This window comes from Aspergillus neoniger (genome assembly GCF_003184625.1).
Source record: "Aspergillus neoniger CBS 115656 unplaced genomic scaffold BO87scaffold_4, whole genome shotgun sequence".
Lineage (NCBI taxonomy): Eukaryota > Fungi > Ascomycota > Eurotiomycetes > Eurotiales > Aspergillaceae > Aspergillus > Aspergillus neoniger.
In genome coordinates this window covers 822,686-839,441 of record NW_020291132.1, presented here as the reverse complement: position 1 = coordinate 839,441, position 16,756 = coordinate 822,686, and the positions used below count along the sequence as shown (strand labels likewise).

At 53.2% G+C, this 16,756-nt stretch overlaps 7 protein-coding genes across 7 annotated transcripts; 2 read left to right on the top strand and 5 right to left on the bottom strand.

Moving 5' to 3' along the window:
- Window positions 1–4: 4 nt before the first annotated feature.
- Window positions 5–1,499, top strand: mcsA (putative citrate synthase Cit1; the record flags this gene model as incomplete). The annotated part of the gene is made up of 3 exons (XM_025627109.1): window positions 5–61; window positions 111–1,247; window positions 1,296–1,499. The coding sequence occupies 3 exons, from the start codon at window positions 5–7 to the stop codon at window positions 1,497–1,499; spliced, it is 1,398 nt and encodes a 465-aa protein (XP_025483797.1).
- A 123-nt stretch (window positions 1,500–1,622) lies between these two features.
- Window positions 1,623–3,597, bottom strand: BO87DRAFT_403906 (putative integral membrane protein (Pth11); the record flags this gene model as incomplete). The annotated part of the gene is made up of 7 exons (XM_025625814.1): window positions 1,623–2,366; window positions 2,450–2,590; window positions 2,667–2,749; window positions 2,882–2,945; window positions 3,004–3,189; window positions 3,250–3,317; window positions 3,384–3,597. The coding sequence occupies 7 exons, from the start codon at window positions 3,595–3,597 to the stop codon at window positions 1,623–1,625; spliced, it is 1,500 nt and encodes a 499-aa protein (XP_025483796.1).
- Window positions 3,598–5,515: 1,918 nt separating this feature from the next.
- Window positions 5,516–7,895, bottom strand: BO87DRAFT_373192 (FAD-dependent oxidoreductase). Its single transcript, XM_025622482.1, has 3 exons — window positions 7,162–7,895; window positions 5,815–7,081; window positions 5,516–5,733 (listed from the first exon to the last, which is right to left on the bottom strand). The coding sequence occupies exons 1-3, from the start codon at window positions 7,434–7,436 to the stop codon at window positions 5,527–5,529; spliced, it is 1,749 nt and encodes a 582-aa protein (XP_025483795.1). The 5' UTR covers window positions 7,437–7,895; the 3' UTR covers window positions 5,516–5,526.
- Window positions 7,896–8,471: 576 nt separating this feature from the next.
- BO87DRAFT_299949 (putative very-long-chain acyl-CoA synthetase family protein (CefD1)) lies at window positions 8,472–10,355 on the bottom strand (the record flags this gene model as incomplete). Its single annotated transcript, XM_025619116.1, has 2 exons — window positions 8,472–8,889; window positions 8,968–10,355. 2 exons carry the CDS (start codon window positions 10,353–10,355, stop codon window positions 8,472–8,474), a joined length of 1,806 nt encoding a protein of 601 aa, XP_025483794.1.
- Window positions 10,356–11,265: 910 nt separating this feature from the next.
- Window positions 11,266–12,608, bottom strand: BO87DRAFT_299366 (NAD(P)/FAD-dependent oxidoreductase; the record flags this gene model as incomplete). Its single annotated transcript, XM_025619094.1, has 2 exons — window positions 11,266–11,750; window positions 11,795–12,608. The coding sequence occupies 2 exons, from the start codon at window positions 12,606–12,608 to the stop codon at window positions 11,266–11,268; spliced, it is 1,299 nt and encodes a 432-aa protein (XP_025483793.1).
- A 333-nt stretch (window positions 12,609–12,941) lies between these two features.
- On the top strand, window positions 12,942–14,667 carry BO87DRAFT_373190 (uncharacterized protein). The gene is made up of 2 exons (XM_025622481.1): window positions 12,942–14,204; window positions 14,265–14,667. The coding sequence occupies exons 1-2, from the start codon at window positions 13,064–13,066 to the stop codon at window positions 14,423–14,425; spliced, it is 1,302 nt and encodes a 433-aa protein (XP_025483792.1). The 5' UTR covers window positions 12,942–13,063; the 3' UTR covers window positions 14,426–14,667.
- Window positions 14,641–16,304, bottom strand: BO87DRAFT_351078 (aminotransferase class I/II-fold pyridoxal phosphate-dependent enzyme). Its single transcript, XM_025621112.1, has 3 exons — window positions 15,341–16,304; window positions 15,126–15,268; window positions 14,641–15,054 (listed from the first exon to the last, which is right to left on the bottom strand). Exons 1-3 carry the CDS (start codon window positions 16,146–16,148, stop codon window positions 14,722–14,724), a joined length of 1,284 nt encoding a protein of 427 aa, XP_025483791.1. The 5' UTR covers window positions 16,149–16,304; the 3' UTR covers window positions 14,641–14,721.
- Between the last annotated feature and the right edge of the window lie 452 nt (window positions 16,305–16,756).

Genomic DNA, 16,756 nt, shown 5'->3' with positions numbered 1-16,756 from the left:
CATCATGTCTTTCTCCCTGCCAATACGTCCAACAACCCGCCATGCCAGCCGGCTGGCACAGGTACGCCCCTCCCCCTTGATAGCTTGCCTATCATTGCTGACAACCCCAGGCCAGGATCCGCTCCGGTCGGTTCTACAGCACCGAATCCGACCTTAAAACGGCCCTGAAATCCGTCATTCCCGAGAAGCGCGAGCTCTTCAAGCAAGTCAAGGCCCGCAGCGACGATGTGGTCGGCGAAGTCAAGGTGGGCAACATCATCGGCGGCATGCGCGGCCTGAAGTCAATGCTCTGGGAGGGATCTGTTCTCGACCCCGAGGAGGGTATTCGTTTCCACGGCAAGACCATCAAGGATTGCCAGCGTGAACTGCCCAAGGGGACCACGGGAACTGAAATGCTCCCTGAGGCCATGTTCTGGCTGCTCCTGACCGGCCAGGTTCCCACCACCAGCCAGGTGCGCGCATTCTCTCGCGAGCTTGCCGAGAAATCGCATCTCCCCGACCACATCCTGGGCCTGATCAAGTCATTCCCCAAGGACATGCACCCAATGACGCAGCTGTCGGTGGCAGTTGCAGCACTGAACACGGAGTCGACCTTCGCCAAGGCGTACGAGCGTGGCCTGAACAAGGCAGACTACTGGGAGCCCACATTCGACGACAGTATTTCGTTACTGGCTAAGATTCCACGTGTGGCTGCATTGGTGTTCAGACCAAACGAGATCGACCAAGTCGGGACACAGGCTCTCGACGCGACACAGGACTGGTCGCACAACTTTGCCGAACTGCTGGGCAAGGGTGGAGCCGAGCATAGCGACTTCCACGACCTGCTGCGTTTGTACCTGGCGCTGCACGGCGACCACGAGGGCGGCAACGTCTCGGCGCACGCGACGCATCTGGTGGGCAGTGCCCTCAGCGACCCGTTCCTCAGCTACAGCGCAGGACTGCTTGGTCTGGCCGGCCCGCTGCACGGACTGGCGGCGCAGGAGGTGCTGCGGTGGATTCTGGCGATGCAGGAGAAGATTGGCACTCAGGTGACGGACGAGTCGGTGCGCACGTACCTCTGGGACACGTTGAAGTCGGGACGGGTGGTGCCAGGCTACGGACACGGCGTGCTGCGCAAGCCGGACCCGCGATTCGAGGCATTGATGGACTTTGCGGCGACACGGGCAGACGTGCAAGCGAACCCAGTATTCCAGCTGGTCAAGAAGAACTCGGAGATTGCGCCAGAGGTGCTGACGCAGCATGGAAAGGTATGTGCCTGTTCGCCACTTGTTTAGTATCAGACTAACACATCGTAGACAAAGAACCCCCACCCCAACGTGGACGCCGCCTCTGGCGTGCTGTTCTACCACTATGGCTTCCAGCAGCCGCTGTACTACACGGTAACCTTCGGTGTGAGTCGGGCCCTGGGACCCTTGGTGCAGTTGATCTGGGACCGGGCCTTGGGACTGCCGATCGAGCGACCGAAGAGTATCAACCTGAAGGGGTTGGTTGGCAAGTGAGTTGATATATTGACTGTTGTATCTAGCCTGAAGTAAGCAAGCATCATTTAGAAGTCATATCTCGTTATACCCATATTACTCCATTATCACCTAGAGAAAGGGAGAGAGAGAGAGAGAGAGAGATCACTCCCTCTCAACCCTAACCTCCATAATCTTCTGAATCCTCCATCCACTCCCATTCCCATTGCCATTCCCACTCACCCAAGCACTCCCCGTAACCATACTACTCGAACTCCCACCCCCAACCGCACTCACCCCAAACCCTCCCCCAACCCCAGCCTCCATCATATCCTCATCACCACCATTCCCAAACCCTCCCTCCCTGACCCTCGCCACAGCCGGCAAACTACAAACCGTCGTCGTCGTCGGCGCCACCCCACTCCCATCCCACACCCCTCCATACCCACCACTTGGACTACAACTCCTCCCTCTCCCATCACCACCATCACCACAACTACTCCGACTGCGACTCCGACTCCTACTCCTCACCGACCGTCCCTCCTCACTCCCACTCGTCCCAAACAACATCCCACTCTCCAGCCCCAACTCCAATCCACCCATGCCCAACCCCCGAGCAACCTCATCCAAACTCGCATCCACTAAATCACGACTCTTCTTCCGACCCCCACTGTTGGTGACTATCGAACTAGCAGTGGTATTCCGTGTCTGCGTCTTGCGTAGCGGATACGACGTACTCGTCGTCGTCGTCGTCGGCGACGTCAAATACGTCAGCGTAGCGTAGGTATTATGCGGGTTATTGTACGTGTTGTTGGTGGTATGTGTGCGGTTGTTGTTGTAGCTGGATGATAGGGTGGACGCGAAGGCGTGGAAGAACGGGCCGTAGGTTGGGATGCAGGTTATTATTACCTTTTACCATTATCAATCAACATCAGTATGGGATTGAGCTAAGTAGGGGTAAGGGAAGGGATGGGGACTGGGGGAAGGCGTACGCCCAAGCTGATTTCCACATCCGACCAGATGACGATAGGTTGGCTGTCTGTGTAGGTTTTTAGGTTCTTGATTGTGAAGATCCGGATTATTTGGATTATTGTTATGAAGAAGCCGAGGGCGAAGACGCCGACGAGGGCTATCTATATATTTCTTGTTAGAATGGGTTTGTTGGGGGGAAAGGGTGGTGTAGGGATGGGGTAGGGTAGGGTAGGGTACCTTTTGACGAAGACGCAGTTGGAGAGTGAGGAGGACGGGGAGGGGCAGGGCGATTATGATTATGTCGAAGCCGAGACTGGTTCCTGTTTTTCTTAGTTTCCATTCTACTGAGGTAGATAGGTGGTGGTGAGAGTGGTGGAGGTGGTTACCTGCGAGAGCTGATTCATCGTTAGTATATTATTTAGTATATGTTGGGTATATGGGGTTGGGCATACCATAATAAGACGCTACCGTATCTATGCATGATCCAGGGAGACTGGTATCCCATTGACGAGCAACCTACATATGATACCTTATTAGTGTATATAATTGAATCAATAATGGAGGGGAGACATACCGGATTACAAGCAAACAACAGCAAGAAAGTAAACACCAACTGGTTGCACGTCACCGCCACAATAGCCACGATGATCGTCACGCGGTACGCCTGCACGAAGCCCCCAATGCGCAGGTACGATGACAGCAGGGAGACTTTGAATCCGAGTAATGCAAGCGTGTAGACGGGGCCACCGGCGTATTGGATCTACATACATCATTAGCCATTTATCCAGGTTGATGTAAGTTAGGATGGGGATGTATGTACCTTGCTGAACATGACCACGTTCTGATCAGGGAAGTACTTCGCATCTAGACCTAGACCCCATCTTGTTTCTAGCACAGACTATATCAGTATATGTAATATATCAACATGGTGAAGAGAAAAAAGGGATGTCTCACGCGCAACAGCAATTCCAGCATACGTCATAGCCAGCAGGGCACTCCATAGCGCCGCGAAATCATCCAACCAGGCGGACCTCTTCGTATGAATGCGAATATACAATCTCAAGAAGACCGCCAAACAAGCCGTAATCGAGAAAACGAGACAGATGGCAATGACGCGAGAGACATGACTCTGGGGATCAGGGACGGTCAGATTGTAGACCCAGCCCATTTCGGCATGTTGAAGTCAATCATCAATTATCCATCTAAAGAACAACCCAAAGAAATCAGCTTCAGAATCGAGGAGGCGGAGCTGAGCGATGAGGTTTGTTAATATATGATGAATACGCAAATGCAAGAAAGTACATTCTCTCCCACCCCTGCAGAAAAGAAAGAAGGGAAAAAAAAAACATAAAAAAAGAAAAAGAGGATAGGTAAGAAGAAAAAGTGTTTACCGCTATGTCACTAAGTACCCTACCTAACCTAACCTACTTACCTCCCAATCTCCTGAAATCAATTATGCAAATAAGGAATTAGGAATCTTTGATGGATGATGTGTCGACCCAGACCTGATCTGAACTCAATCTACGGTCTACGGCCGCACCCGGACCAGAACAGAACAGGACACAACCGGGAGTGGAGGTCTGGTTCGTGTGCAGAGGCTAATGAGAGTTTAGTACTATTTTTCATTTCTTTTTCTTCTGCATAATGCTAGAGCCTGACGCTGGCTCGTGATGAGATACGCATGTGCCTGCATGGAGGAGGTGCACGAGGAAGGGGGGAATAATGATAGGTGGGAAAGGTCAACTCTCGGTCAATGCGCGGGTTCCACTTTATGCAGACTAATTAGGGCACGGATCATGTCCACTAACTACCAAGGAGATAGACAGCTAAGTAAAACTAGTGTAGAGAACAAAAGCAATGTGCACAGAAAGAAAGACAAAACAAGGACAAGGGTATTCTTATTATTGATTAGTTCATATCTCATCTCACCGAATAGTCCCATGCTATCACCACAACATCCATATTCATAATCCATCATAACACTAAACAAGGTTTAAACCTTCAAAAGCTATCATCCACGGTACCGCATCTTTGGTGATTTCATATCCCGATCGCGTCGGGGATAAACACACGAATCAAACACGCCGGAAAAGAACTCAGTGTGAGCTTTTGAGTAAGTTACTAGAAGGAACTTTCGGGGTTTCTGCTCTCTCTGTGTGTGTAGGGTAGGAATTAGTCGGTGTAGCCGGAAGTAAGAAGTAGGAAGCAAACTAGCAGGGGAGGCCCTTGTCTAGTGGACATTAATTTTAATTGGGGGAGTGTCGATCCTCATCCACCACCGGAGGAACCATGGCATCCATCCATCTATCTATCTGCCTTGGGCGGTTATGTGTGTGTGTGTGTGTGTGTGTGTGTGTGTGTCGGGGACCTGAGCATGCATGCATGGCTGGCATGTTCATGTTCATGTTCTGTTCATGTGGATATGGACGTAACCGACTTTCTCCTCTTCAACTTTCTTTCTTCGTACTTTGTACACAGCATCACCATCATACCCTACCTCCCAAAAAATAAACTGGTTAGGTTTATTCAGCCATGATGATCCGATCCAACAATAATTATTATGCCAATTATTGTCATTTCTTTCTTTCTTTTCTTCTGCTATTCCTTCCTGCATAAGTGAGGCGCACAGTACTAACTCACTTCTTGGCTAGGACACCGTAGCTATAACACACACTATTATAGCACTATTAATTATTCCCGCAGCATCACCACCAATCTCCTCCCCATCCGTGCATGCACATCTCATTTCCCACCACCAGCAGACTCTCCTCCGTACGGACCACAGCATACAGTAAAAAGTAAAATACCCGACAACCCGACACCCGACCCGATCAAGTCCGCAAACCTGGCAGCCACCTACTAATCCTCCCAGAGTTAACACAGTAATAAAAATAAAATAAGATTATGTAGGTCTCCGAGTAGTACTTACTTTATAGTTAGTGGGTAAGTATGTGCACGGGCAAGTTACCCAGCCACTCATGAGGAAGACATGTAAAAAATCTAAGTATGTATGTACTTATGAACAATATGCCCAAACAAAGCAAAATAATAAACATCATAGAATTTTAAATAATAAAATATAAATAATAAAATGCAGTTAGAAATACTCCCAACCATCCGCATCATCATCAGAAGTAGAAACCCGACATAACCTCCCATCAGGATACATCGTCCACTCATCCGAACCCACAGCCGTTTGGGCATAAAACACATCGAGCGGGTCATATTTCTTCTTGATCTGTCGTAGTCGGGGATAATTCACTCCGTAGAATGCTTTTTGAAAATTGGGTTGGCGGAAGTCGCCCTATCCATTTCTGTTAGTCTTCTCTTCACAGTTACAATAAATAGATAGAGGTGGAAAGTAAAAGTAGTCAGGGGAGAATACCTCATTCATATAAGCCCCCGAATCCGGCGCCAACCGTTCCAACAACGGCAAATACTCATAAGTCATTTTATATTGCTGCACCAGCATATCCTGGCGCGCATCCCACTGCCATGGCGTCGTAAGCGTCGTATCAATTAACGTATCCCGCCAAGCAGGCAACACCGCATTATCCACATCCCCAACTAACGCCTTCGACACATTCAATCCCACCCCGATAAACGTCGCCCCGTCCTCCGTGATCTGGCGATACGCCGCCGTCAACGCAGTGTTATTTTCGTGCACTACCGATCGCGGCATCAGCCATCCGCCGTATTGCGCCTCCCCGACGGGGATGTTGGGCATCATGCCGTTGAATTCAGCCAGATAGGTCGGGAATTGCTCTGCGTAGAGGGTGTATCTGATGCCCATTTTCTCTAACCCGTCGCGGAAGGGTTTGAGGAGGGAGATGAGTTCCTGGACGGTGATGTTGGGCCCCGTTAGTGGCGCGATGTAGAATATCGTGTTGGTGAAGTACCAGATGCTCATTGCGCCGGCGTCGACAATAGACGGGAGGAGGGAGTGGTAGAGGCCTACTGCCGAGTAAAAAGTGTCTTGGGAGATGTTGGTATTGGTAAACGTGAGGTTCAGTCCGGAGACAGGCGTGCCAGTATGTAACTTGGAGGTCATGGACCAAACGACGCCGTACGTGCCGCCGCCGCCACCACTCAAGGCCCAATACAGGTCCTTGTATTCGTTGTCGCGGGTAGCGGTGATGAAGCGCCCCGTGCCGTCAATGACCTCCCATTTCAGGACTTGGTCCGCAGCGAGGCCGTAGCGCGAGGATAGGGCCGAGTGGCCGCCGCCTTGGGAGTAGCCGCCTGCGATGCCGACGGTCGGACACTCGCCGCTGACGACCTGGTAGCCGTGGGCGTCGGCGGCCTCCCAGGCTTCGTATCCCTGGACGCCGGCACCCAGGCGGATGGCCTTGCCGGAGTAGTGGGGATCATGGTGGTCGACGATGTCGATGTCCTTGAGGTGATGGGTCCAGATGCCGAGGGCGCCAGCGCCGGTGGATTTGCCGTTGTAGTCGTGGCCGGTGTTGCGGACGACGACGCGGAGGTTGTGGGCGGTTGCGAAAGCCAGAGCGCGCGATATGTGGCTGGGTTGACTGACGTTCACGGCATAGACGATGTAGTTGCCCAGGGTGCAGGGCTTGACAATGGGGTGGAAGGGATCGCACGAGCCGTTGGCGAACCAGGGGGCCATGATGGAGGAGGACGATTCATAGCTTGACTCGGTTAGCGGATGTGTTTGCTTTTGCGAGGACGAGGCTGCGAGTCAGCCTGACCCAAGACAAAAAAAGCTTACTGGATTTCGGGCTCCGTCCATTGTTCGCGAAGGTAGTCGCACACCCCTGCTTGGTAGGAGGGAGTGTGGCAGGGCCTGCCGAGAGGGATGGTCTGGATTAGTCGGCCGTCAATGGATTCGTTGAATTGAGTCCATTCAGCTGGTGAGGGCCAGCATTTCTCCCCCGGGAAGCAGCGGCAGGTGGTGTTGGAGGATTGGATGGTCACGGCTGCATTCCCTACGGCCGACAGCAGGGCCACGAGGCTGGCTAGGAGCAGGACAAGGCCCGAGAACATGACGGATAGGTGCAGATGGAGGAAATCCGAGATGGGGATGACAGGAATGCCAGCGGGTTTATAAGAGGAGCCGTGCCCTGTGGTGGAGTGGCAGTCATCGCGTGGCAGGAAGAACCGAAGAAGAATGACCGACGCGCTAATCCAGGGGAAATTACCGAGCAGTGAGCAGCAGCAGTTGCGGAGAATGTTCCATAGTGTGGAAGTTGTTTTTAGATGCCATGCAAGTGGAGCACTGGGGTGGAGGTGACAATCAGACAGGCAGACAAGAATACCCACTAAGTGACTCAGCGGATACTCCAAGAGGGTCTGTCTGTCTGTCTGTCTGTCTGTCTCTCATGGATGAAGCCATCAGCATGCACCAGGCAGAAAAGGCTTAGGGCTTGACTATCGCGTGGTGTTTCGTCAGTCTTTGCCACTAGAGAATTAGTTGACTAGTTAGTTTGCAGACTCAAACCAAGCCATCCTGATTCAGGATCCATCCGACCTGCAGCTTAAGCTCCTCCCCAACGCATGCGTGGTTTTTTCTTTCTACTTGATCTTCTGTTCCCCTCTCCTCGTGCATCCGATCATCCCGTGCAATGCTTAGCGGGCCTCGTGTCGCGGTCGCTAGCGGTCAAGAGAAAGGAATAGTCCTGATGCTGACAGACAATTTAACTACCTAGTCAGTGATAGTCTAGAACCGAAGCGGGCGCTGGTCCAGCGGTGACTGACGGATGGGCCGGCGGACGTTCCCTTCGGACAAATCAGGGCAAGATGTGCTGATCAGCAAGGGATGATGCTTTGGGCATCCCGTGGTGCGATCGCTGTCTGCTGCTGCCATGGTCGGGAACAGTACGGAGTACTCTGGTTGTACGGAGTACTTGGTAGAGATCTCTAGTATCATCTGTTGGTTGACTTAGGGTTGCTATCTGACCAGTCTTCTGCACGAGTCAGTCCCCCGATCGCGATCGTACCAAAACATGAATAAGACGTCCAAAATGGCTTTAATGGATTAGCATGGTCATGAATCATCATATATACGCTTCTGCCTACTATTTACAACTTCGCCTCACCCCCCGCGAGACGCTGCCAATCTTTCTCACCAAACTCTATGTAGCCCTCCGACCCAGGAGGCAACCAAAACAGCCGGTCGCGGTGGCCCTGCACCACCTTCGACCCCAACTTGGCTGGCTCCACGCCCTCCTGGCGCAGCGGCCCCTTGTTCTGCTTATGGTTATGAATATGCCATGACTGTTCCACGACGCGCAAGAAGACCGGCACCGCATACCGCGGCAGCTGTGCACGCGCGAACCGGGCCAGTCCCTGCCCGTCAAACCCGCTGCGGGCCTCGGGACTGAGCAATAAGGCCGCACATCCTGCGCGGCCTTCATGATGAGGCACTTTCACTCCATACACATTGGCTTCCTGGATGCCAGGATACTGGCCCAGTACTTGAGCCACTTCTGCCGTGGACCTGCATGATCAACCATTAGCCAACACCAACCACGATGACAAATAATCACAAAGCAAGGGATAGTAAGAATAGACATACACATTCTCACTCTTCCACCGGAACGTATCTCCCAGCCGATCGAGGAAATACCACCTCCCATCCCCATCCCGCCTCAACGCATCTCCAGACCGATACCACAAATCGCCTTTCGTCAGCACATCTCGCATGAACTTCTTCTTCGTCGCCGCTTCATTCCTCCAATACCCCTGAAACGCCTTCTCATCTGGCACCTTGACCAGTATCTCCCCGCCCTCATCATACGGCGCCCGCTTCACCAGCCCCATCTTCTCATCACGCACCGCATCCCCCGTCTCTGCATCCACCACGACAGGAATATATGTATTCCTCAAACTTGTCCGCAATAACAACCCATGATGCCCGACAGCCGCCGCCGTGAACGGCCCGCGATTGAGGTTAAACAGCCCGAAGACCCCCTCCGTGCTGTTAAAGAACTCCCCGACCTCCGCCACCCCGAACCGCTCCCGGAACCGCTCCCAGACGTCCGGCCGCAGACCGTTCCCGTACATCATGCGCACCCCGTGCTCCCGGTCTTGGGGGGATGGCGGTGCGGCCAGTAGATACCGGACTACTTCGCCGACATACACGAAGACCGTGGCCTGAGAGGCCCGGACATCGGGCCAGAAATTGCGCACACTGAATCGCGGCGCGATGGCGATGCTTCGTCCGCCGACTATGTTGTTGATCATGGCGATCGCTGACGTCCCGTGGTACAGCGGCATCGCGCTGTACCACCTGTCCCCACCGGGGCCGGACACGTTGGTTATGTTACTGTTGCGGATGGCCTGAGTGGCATAGAGCCGGGAGGTGGTGAAGGCGCAGCCTTTGGGCAGGCCGGTCGTGCCGGAGGTGTAGAGGAGGATGGCTGGAAATTCGCCAGGGACGTGGGAGGCCAACTGACCGTTCATCGGCACCGACGCCGGAAATGAAAGCAAATGGTTATTAAATGCATCGTCAACAGTGACGAGCTGCATACCCAGCTCATTCTCGATCGTCGATCTTCGCTCCTCAATGCGAGCCATACATTCAGGCTCCGGGTCAACCAGCAGCAGCTTGGCGCCACTGATGGATAGGCAATGCATCAGCGCATCGCCAGTCAGGTTGTAGTTGATGGTTGCCGGGGCACACCCGATGCTTAAGAGCCCTAACCAGGCGAACATAAATTCCGCCCGGTTCTGCAGGTAGAACGCCACCAGGTCGCCCTTTTGCACCCCCTTCGACAGGTAGAAGTGGCCGTACCGGGCTGCAGCGGCTAGGGCTTCCCGGTATGTGTAGGACTGTTCGCGTGTCCAAATACAGACCATGTCGGGGTACTGCGATGCCGTGGCTGCGAAGACGGGCCACATGCTCAGTTGGCCTTGTGCGGCGGCTTTCGCTGTGTCGCGGAGGGAGCGCCGCTGGGCTAGCATACTGGATGCATCGTTGGTGAGGTGGAATTTGGCATCTAGGTAGGCGGCTAGAGCGATGGCTGCGGCTCCTGTTGATGTTGCTGCGCGGTGATGCCATTGATGTTAGTGCTGTGCTACATGATGTACATAGTCTATATGTCAAGGGTGTTAAGGGGAGATCACCTAACGCCATGGTCAGGCCGGTTTCCAACTTGAGATATGTCGCTAAAAATGCTGTGAGAGGAATAACTGTATATGCTATGGAGATAGATTAATTGTCAAGATATGAGGGGAAGACATGGAGTAGGTAGATTTCATTGCCGACCACATCCTCGGTCCAGGCTACTATGTGTGTCTCTCCGCATCCGGATAATATGCAGGAGGCGCTGCGGAGCAAATCACGGTTGTCCCAAGGGCTCAAGCGGCGGGGGTGCGGCCAGTTCCTCCTCTCTCTCGTTCTCAACCTCGGGTCAAACAGCTGGCCTTCAGATTGCTTTTTTTGGGGGGGAAGGGAGGAATGTTTGGAACAGAGTGGGTCGCGAAGCTTCTTCAGGATCCATAATTCTGGAGATTCAACGTTGCGGTTCCCACCAGGTCTGGCAGTGACCCAGTGTTTTGCCCCAACGGTTCGGTTACTTTGTTTTATCTCCTATGGAACACGTACGATGCTGTTCCTAGCTGTCTAGCTGGCTACCATGGCATTGTGCATTATCTTGTGGCTAGGTGGGGCGTAGATCGGAGGAAATAGTGGTGACAAATCATCAAGGGACTTCCTTTTTGGTCGTTGTGATGCACGCAAGGGGGATGATGCAGCGTGATATATACCTTTCTCGGTGAAGAATTGTTTCTCCTGGTTCAAGCTTATCCGGTTGCGGAAGCCTGAGCCGCTGGTGTTTATTTCAGCAAACACCAGGATGCAGCCATGTATGTCCTAGACAACATCTCGAATCTCTCTCTCCGGGACCAAATGCGCATGCACTCCTCTTTCATCCGGGTGATGCTCCTTCCACGTCCAGGCCTCGTCTTTTTCGCGTCCATTCGACACCCCATGCAATACGTTGATCACGTATTTGCCAATGGTCGGGAGGAACTTGTAGCAATGGAATGATCCCCCTACTGCGAAATACAAGTTGGACAGTCGATCGTCTGGATGGCGGGTAATTAGCGGATGCTGGCTGGGCGAGATTGCATCCCAGCATATGCGCCAGTAGTCGGGACGGGGATGGTCCTCAAGAAACTGTGGCAAACGAGGTCGAATAGCGCGCAGATGATCTTCCTGCAATGCTTCAGGCACATGAGTTTGATCTACCAGCGGCACCGAGATTTCATGTCCGGACGCAGTGCGGATGGTGTTCCTGAACGAAGCGGCCGTAGTGAACTTGAGGATTCCTTCTGCAGTGGGAGGGATGACCTCGCCTGGATGCGTCAGCTTGTCCACGCCAGGCCAGGATATAACCCACCTTCTCCTCCGTAGACAAACACCGGCAGCTGCGAGTAGCGGGGATTTTCCTCCGACGAGAGTTGAAAGTGCGAGACTGTTACTCCCGCTGCTGATACCTGCTGCTCTACTCGGTCTGGTCCCGGCAGGTCCAAATCATCCTCCACCGAGGACATGAGCTGACTTGTCCATGCCCCAGTGGCCAACAAGACCTTTCGAGCGTGGTAGATGGTACCGTCTGCTGTTTTAACACCACTGACTCCATTTTCGTCACGAACGATTCTGCGCGCCTCCCCGACCTCATATCGGACACCCAGCTTGATCGCTTCTTGTGCCATCAGCTGTAATGCTTTTCCTGCGTCCGCCCAGCCGGCAGAGGAGTTATAGTAGAATGAGCCAAACGGGGAGCAATCTGTCTTCTCCAGTAGTCCACACCATGCGTGACGGACCTTCTCTTCGGACCATTCTTCGATGACGTCGGCGCGACCACAATCGCGGAAGTTCTTCCTTATCAATGCGGGGACATCGCTATCTTTCTCCTCTAAGGCGATCCATCCCGAGGGGTGGTAGACTCGTGCATCTTGGAAGAATGGCAGCGACTTCCACTGTTCAATAGCTTCGAACCCCAAAGCGACGTAGAGAGGATTAGTGTAGTCGGCACGAATGATCTTGTTGATATCGGTAGATGCCGCGGGGGTGGATGGCGGGGCGGCGCGATCTAACAGGACGATCTGTGACGGTCGCTCGAGCTGCCGAGCGAGATGGTAGGCTGTGCTAACCCCGAAGATGCCAGCACCCACGATAAGAATGTCTGGGACGTCTCGGGAAGTATCCATGGGGGGAGGTGGGAGATGGAATATGAGTGGTGGTGATGGGCAGATGGAAGGTTGACAATGTGATCTGGACCACGTGCGGGGAAGGAAAGAGGAGAAAGGAAGGAGGGGAAGACAGCAGATGATAAAAAGCAGATAAAAGCAGGAAAGAGTGTTATCAATCCAACTAAACCATCCAACCAACCATCTAACCGGGATTGCATCCCTTCAGTCAAACCCCTCGATCACGCGCCGAGGGAGTCTCGGAGTCTTCCGCTTTTTGTTGCGCTGAAGCCATTATGGCATAAGCATGAGTCCATCCCATCTTCCTTTTCATCTGCGCCTTTCTCCTCCTCATCGTCATCTTTCAACATCCACTTTCCGGAGTCCATCTCGAATTTGGTGCCTGGTGCTGTTCGCCTGCATTTCCATCGGGCCTTGAAGCTTAGTTCCGCATAGTTAGCAATCAGGTACGAGAAATGATGACCCAGACCACATGGGTGCCCCTCTGCTGTCGTGGCGCTTTCTTCACGTCCCCTTTCATTCACTGCCATTCACTGTTCTCGCTTCTCTCGGTGCTACTCATGATCCTCGTCTGCTCCGTCTGCACCGTCTGCACTGTCTGCACTGCTATTCTCTCCCCTCGTCTCCTCTTCCCCCCTCGCCGACTAAGCACCCCGGCAGCGACTAATCACCCCGCCGTCATCATGGCGTCTGCATCTCGTTATCAGTTGGCTGACATTCTGAAAATTAACCCTGCAGCTGATCACCACTGTGTCGGTGTCTCGCACTCCTACAATCGCCGGTGCAACAATTTGATCAGCTATCAGAAGCGTGACGAAGCGTACACTCTGATCGAACGAGGCACCCACATCTTCACAGCAACCTCTTCCATATCCGCCGTTAATCCAATTCTCAGCGAACTTGCCAGTCTTCTGCTCTGTCCCAACCAGCACCGATACCAATATTTGACCCTGGTCGAACAGTGGGAGGCGAAACTGCAGCGGTATCTAGCTGAGCGATCTGCTGAATCCACCACAGCCATGTCGAACAGCTACCTTCATATGCCGCCCAACCCCACCATCATGGCCACGGGTAGTGGACTCGCAGTCACCAACCTCACGACCAGCCATCATGGGCCCAGCTCATCGAGCCGAATCACCATCCAGCATGGCATGGTCGGGATGGGTTCGAACCATCATCACCCGCAGAACTCAAGACCCCGAGTCGAGATCGTCCGTCCTGCGGGTGATTCCGTTGCTACCACTATGTCAGCTTCAGCTTCCGGCAGTGCTTCGCCTCTTCCGCACGCCAATTCTGCGTTCCATCATCGTCCCCACACCCCGGCGGTCCAACTCGTCAGCAGCACCTTGATCGCTTCGGGTCATACCCATCCCGCCCATCAAACAGCCCCGAGACCGATACCGTCTGGAGAAAGCAATGTGTCGATGTACTGCGACTCCCCTACGTCTCCGAAGCCTCAACGGGTCAAGCCGCGCCCCGTGGATGGCGACTGTGGAATCTGTCTTCTCCCCTATCTGGATGAGAGCATGCGCTGCGACATGTCCGACGATGAGGGAACCGAAGACGATGAGGATGATGACTGGGAGGAGATGGACGGTAAGATTCCTGACTTCATTAACTTGATGATTGAACAGTGCTAACGTACAGTGAATGTAGACGAAGAGCTTGCCGGCCCGGACTACGATCACAGCTTGCTGGTCTGGTGCCGGGGATTCTGCGGAACCAACTATCACCGGGCATGCTTGGAACAGTGGCTCGACACCTTTGACACCCTGGAGCCGACCTGCCCGACCTGCCGCAACTACTGGATTCACTAGGTGAGGGGCTATCAAGGGACTGGAAGGAGGGATAGAATGCATCACGGGAGTTTATTTTCTTTGTAACTGGCAGGATATCCACGGAGCTACGCTTCTCATGGCTTACATGGAGTTTACACTGGAAGGGAGGGAGGAATAGGAATATGGCCACGGAGTTACAGGACTGGGATTACAGCATGGCTTGATATGATATGATATGATATGATCAGATATTTCCTAAATGCACCTAATAATATGTACAGCCCATTGCCTTCCCCAATCTTCCGCGATATATCTCAAAAGATAAACCGAGTGAACTAAAGCCTCGCCACCCTCTTCTCACTCTCCCTTCCATTCAACCACGCCAAAATCGTCTCCACCAACCCATCAATCTCCTCGACCGTATTCCCCGCATGCAAACACACCCTCACCCTCTCCTTCCCCTTGGGCACAGTCGGCGACATAATCGGATGCACCATGAACCCTTTCCGCTGACATGCAGCCGCCAATTGGCGCGGCACCGGACTGCGCAGGGAGAAGATAGGCGAGCGCGGGAAATGGTCCACTTCGAAGATGGCAGGGTCCCAGGACCCGAGGGCGTCCAGACGATTGCCCAGGTATTCAATGAGGTGTTGCAGATTGCGTTGCAACTGGTACAGTTAGTTAGTCAGCTATACACTCCACTCAATGAAAGTAAGTATTAGGGATAGTAGTAACATACCTCCTCCGTCTCCCCCTCCGCCAACATCTCATACGCCGTCCGAATCGACGCCAGAAACGGGAACCCCAATGCGGTAGTGTAGATAAGACTGCGGGCGTAGTTGACAAGGTATTCGCGTGTGTCGGGGCAGCAGAGCACAATCGCTATACAGTATCAGTCAGTCAGTATACCCACATCCACACCCAACACCAAACAGGAATGAATAAACCACTAACCACCATGACTCCCCAACGCCTTCCCAAACGTATGCACGCGAATAAACATCTTCTCCTCGACCCCCAACTCCTGCACCACACCCGCACCCCTCGGCCCAAAAGCCCCGGTAGCATGCGCCTCATCCACAATAAAATACGCATTAGCATTGCCCTTACTCTTCACCACCCTCTCCACCACCTCCACGAACTCCCTTATCGGCGCAATATCCCCATCCATACTATATATACTCTCGATGACGATGAAGACGTTCCGTTCCCCACTCTTCAATTTCTCATCATTTTCAATTTCCCTTCTTAGCACATCTTCCAGGGACTGGGGACAGCTATGCGCAAAGGGGACTTTCCTCCCGGCACGGGATAACCGCATCCCCTCGTGCGCACTCGCATGGATGTACTCATCGTGGATGATGACATCGCCTGGTTGCGGGATGCAGGAGAGCACGCCTACGTTTGCGTCGAAGCCTGAGTTGAAGAGCAGCCCGCTGGGGGCGTTGTGGAAGCTCGCGATGAAGGTCTCTAGGGCTTCGGCGTAGGAAGAGTTGCCGGTTAGGAGGCGGGAGCCGCCCGAGGCGAAGGGGTAGAAGGGGGGTGCGCTGGAGAGGTGGCTGGTGTAGCGGGCGCGGAAGAGGGGGGAGGTGCTGAGGGAGAGGAAGTCGTTGGAGGAGAAGTCGGTGGAGGTGGGGGGGACGAGGGTTAGACGGCGGAGGGATTGTTTGAGGGAGCGTTGGTGGAGTGCTGTGCGGAGGGAGGTGAGGAGGTTGGGTGTGGGTGAGGGTGAGGGTGAGGGTTTGGGGGTGGAGGAGGGCATTGTGTATGTGTATATGTATGTGTATGTGTGTGTATGTGAGGGGAGGGTGAGGGAGGGCAATCGTGTATAGTGATTGCTGTTTAGAGAAGAGGAAGAAGATTAAAGAGGAGAGGAATTGAATTGAACTGAGTGAGTCAGTAAGTAGTAGGTTGAGAATGAAATTGAATATCAGATATAGTATCAACACTATCTCCGGGGGAAATGTGACACTAGATAGCTAGATATACAGATAGATAAAACGAATGTGAAATCCGGCCAGATCTCCGCCGTTCTCCTTACCAAACAGAACTAGACTAAGCAATTTAGTTTCCCATCACACCGGAAAGGCGTGGAGAGAGAGAGGGGATTTTCACACCAACTGCCAACTGATTTACCGGGTGGATCCATCCATCCAGCAGGGCGTGTGCCTGACGGAGTTCAATTGGATTAGTAGTAGTGGAATTGGCCTTAGCCAGCCATCGGGAGACATAGTAATCTCCGTAATCACAACAGATGGGCTGGTTGGTTGCCTGAGCTGCCAGATTTTCCATTGGTTTTCTGGTGGCTCTCTAGCGTTATGGGGCTGTCGGAGTTGATCCAGGAGAGACAAGGGGAAAAAAAAAAAAAAG

What these genes read in the sequence shown, in the direction of transcription:
- BO87DRAFT_373192 (XM_025622482.1), bottom strand. Translation starts at nt 7,436, where the DNA reads ATGTTCTCGGGCCTTGTCCTGCTCCTAGCCAGCCTCGTGGCCCTGCTG. An exon ending in TGGACGGAGCCCGAAATCCA is followed by an intron (nt 7,082 to 7,161) that starts GTAAGCTTTTTT and finishes AACCGAGTCAAG; the next exon opens with CTATGAATCGTCCTCCTCCA. An exon ending in CGGGGGCTTATATGAATGAG is followed by an intron (nt 5,734 to 5,814) that starts GTATTCTCCCCT and finishes AGAAATGGATAG; the next exon opens with GGCGACTTCCGCCAACCCAA.
- BO87DRAFT_373190 (XM_025622481.1), top strand. Translation starts at nt 13,064, where the DNA reads ATGATGACCCAGACCACATGGGTGCCCCTCTGCTGTCGTGGCGCTTTC. An exon ending in TGACTGGGAGGAGATGGACG is followed by an intron (nt 14,205 to 14,264) that starts GTAAGATTCCTG and finishes CAGTGAATGTAG; the next exon opens with ACGAAGAGCTTGCCGGCCCG.
- BO87DRAFT_351078 (XM_025621112.1), bottom strand. Translation starts at nt 16,148, where the DNA reads ATGCCCTCCTCCACCCCCAAACCCTCACCCTCACCCTCACCCACACCC. An exon ending in GGCGTTGGGGAGTCATGGTG is followed by an intron (nt 15,269 to 15,340) that starts GTTAGTGGTTTA and finishes GATACTGTATAG; the next exon opens with CGATTGTGCTCTGCTGCCCC. An exon ending in CGGAGGGGGAGACGGAGGAG is followed by an intron (nt 15,055 to 15,125) that starts GTATGTTACTAC and finishes TAACTGTACCAG; the next exon opens with TTGCAACGCAATCTGCAACA.